The sequence below is a fragment of the Cenococcum geophilum genome, assembly GCF_001692895.1.
Source record: "Cenococcum geophilum 1.58 unplaced genomic scaffold K441scaffold_67, whole genome shotgun sequence".
NCBI lineage: Eukaryota > Fungi > Ascomycota > Dothideomycetes > Gloniales > Gloniaceae > Cenococcum > Cenococcum geophilum.
Window position 1 is genome coordinate 53,209 of NW_027137625.1, and position 2,916 is coordinate 56,124.

Sequence of the window (2,916 nt, forward strand, 5' to 3'; positions counted from 1 at the left end):
CGGGCCATTACTAGTAACAATCCTGCCCTTATTAAGAGGTTCTTTTCTAACTACTCTAATATAAAGATTTAGTATAATATTAAGGACGCTAATATATAGAATATGGATAAGACTGGCTACGCTATAGGCTTCGCATATAGCGCCAAAGTGGTGGTTTTAAGAGGCAATATTATTAACTTTAAAACAATTAACGGCTCTAGGGAGTAGGTATCGCAGATTAATTTAATTAGAATGTATAGGCAGACAATCCCACCGTTTATTATTTTTAAAGGACGCCAATATACAGAATCTCTATGGCAGGAGGCGGAGGAAGCTATAGGCGAGTGTATACTAGCAATGAGTAAGAATAGATAATTAAATCAAGAGCTTAGAGTACGGTGGCTGGAGCACTTTAAGCGATATACTAGATAAACTAAGGTATAGCAGAGGCCAATAGAGGACGGCAATAACAGTAAATATAATAGCTACCGGCTCTTAATTATAGACGGCCATAGTAGCCACATTAATATTAAGTTTGTTAAGCTTTACTAGTCAAAGAAAATCATACTAATTTACCTACCGCCGCATTTAACGCACCTTCTACAGCTATTGGATCTGGTTATATTCTTAGTTATTAAGCGACTATATTTATCTAAAGTTAATAAATATACGGCTTGTGGTATCACTAGTATTAATAAAGAGTACTTTCTAAAAATACTAGGTAAGATTCGGCCGCGAATATATACCAGAGAGTTAATTAGGAGCGCCTTTAATGCAGCAGGCCTTTATCCTTTTAACCTAAATTAAGCTCTTAATCGCTGCTTCGTACAACCTTCTACTTAACTATCTATACCGCCGCCTTCTGTTAAATATACAATAATTCTATCCTCCCCTATACATCCTCCCCCACCTAATAGCAAACACGCTCGAGCTCGGTACGTACGTATAATCCTTTATCCAGAAACCATACTAGAGGCAACGGAGGTAGTAGTTTTAAAGCTAATATAGCACCTATAATCCCTAGAGGACGGCTTAGAGATTATACAAGCTAAGAATAATAAGCTTTGGCAACATACTAAGGAAAGGAAGGCTAAAAAGAAGCGAAAACGGACTATAATTTCTACTAAGTTAGTTCTTACACTAGAGGTAGTAAGGGAGCTTACTACTACCAAGAGCGCCGCCGATAAGGCTAAAGAGAAAGCCAGGCTTGCTAAGGAACAGCTTAAAAAAGATCGTTAAGTAGTAGTAGCGCTTATTAGGAAACAAATTAATGCCAGAAAGGTAGCTAGGAAGAAGGCTGCTAATATAAGGAAACTGGCTAAGGAACACCAGCGAGAGGTAGCGGAGGCAGTAAAGCTGGCAAGTAAGGCGCAGAAGAACTCCCTTACTACTACTAATATAGCTCGCAAAAAGAACACTAAAGAAGCTTAAATAGCGGCTCAAATAGCAGCTGATTATGCGTCATCAAAACAGTTAACTGCGAAAGAGCTCCAGAAGCGGGCGAAGGACTCTATTATCGCTATTGCCGCCACTGCAGCTCTTGTTAAACAACTTTAAGATACAGCCAATAAGGGAGCAGGAGAAGCTGCTTTACTAGAGGACACTTAGGAAGGGCAGGAGGATAATAATATAAGTAATTTAGACGACGAGGAGTCCTTAGATGAGGACGTTAAGTCAATTAGCGACCTTTGGGAGCCGATTAACTGGCTAATTAAGCTCTAGAACACCAAGGGCCGACTTAATATAGACTCTATAATATATATTTATGGCTTTAAGACTCCCTAGAAATAATGCGATGATTTTTAATAAGTTTTACCAGCGTTTTACCACCAAATTGACATTTCGTGGCATTTTGGTGTTCAAATCGGTTAAAACTATAGTGTCGGTCAAAACCCTATAAACCACGTTAGGTAAATAAAGCTATTAAACGCGTAAATATTAATAGAGGAGGAGAAGAAGAGAGCTCTATATTATAGAATTAAAATTATAGTAGGCCGTTCTATATAAAACTAAAAGCCCTGCGTAAGCCAGGAGCTAGCGCAGGCACAAGAATAGGAAGAGGGTTAAAAAATAGATTATTAAGGCGATAATAAGGTCGAAGGCGCGCGATAAGGACCTCTATACTAACCTAGTACTAACCTAGGCCTTAAAAATACGTCTAAAAAGTAGGGGCCACTACTAAAAGGGGGGGGGGTGATATTTAGACAATATATCGCGGACCTTAGGGGGTTATACGTAACCTAAGGTTATACTAAGCCTAACCCCGACCTCTAATACCTCGGCTAAGCGCCCGCTAAGTTACTGAGCTATATATAACCCTACCACCCCTAGTTAAAATTTATTAAATATCCACGGCCAAACCCGGACAATCCTAAAGTAATTAGTTATTAACCTATTCCTAGAATTAGCTGCAATTAGCTAAAGTAACTAAGAAGTATCCTTCTATAGATTACACTTTAAAACGGTAAACTCTCCAGTAATATTAACATGTCAAAAGTAAATAGATTAAATAAAGTCTACTATATAATAAACGTAGTCTATAGACTTATAAAAGAATGGGGGGACCTTCTTTATCCTACACTGCTAAGTTCTTAGCGTATTAATTTAAATTATTTAGATTTAATTTAAATTATCCTTGGCGCATATACTTAACCTAATTATCCACAGATACAACTACTAATAGGTTTAGTATTATAGCCACATTAATATAAATAAATTACAGTATTACTAGTCCTTTTAGTCTAATTGTTATATATTTAAATATGCAGACTTAACCTACCCTAGTTCTGACCTAAGGTCTTAGGGCGTAACTGCCTAATTTGGAACTTATTAGCCAGTTCTATTTATATCTTATTATAAGGATTTATATACTAAAGCTGCTTAGACCTATAACCCGCGCATCCCTAAGGGAATTATACTCTTAAACCTAAGGTCTAA

General features: G+C 37.2%; 1 protein-coding gene across 1 annotated transcript; it reads left to right on the forward strand.

The window, feature by feature from the left end:
* Nucleotides 1-465: 465 nt before the first annotated feature.
* On the forward strand, nucleotides 466-786 carry K441DRAFT_588574 (DDE-domain-containing protein; the record flags this gene model as incomplete). The annotated part of the gene is given in 2 exon segments (XM_067644719.1): nucleotides 466-516; nucleotides 532-786. Coding segments are annotated over 2 exon segments (306 nt in total), but the record flags the coding sequence as incomplete, so codon positions are not given.
* Nucleotides 787-2,916: the final 2,130 nt, after the last annotated feature.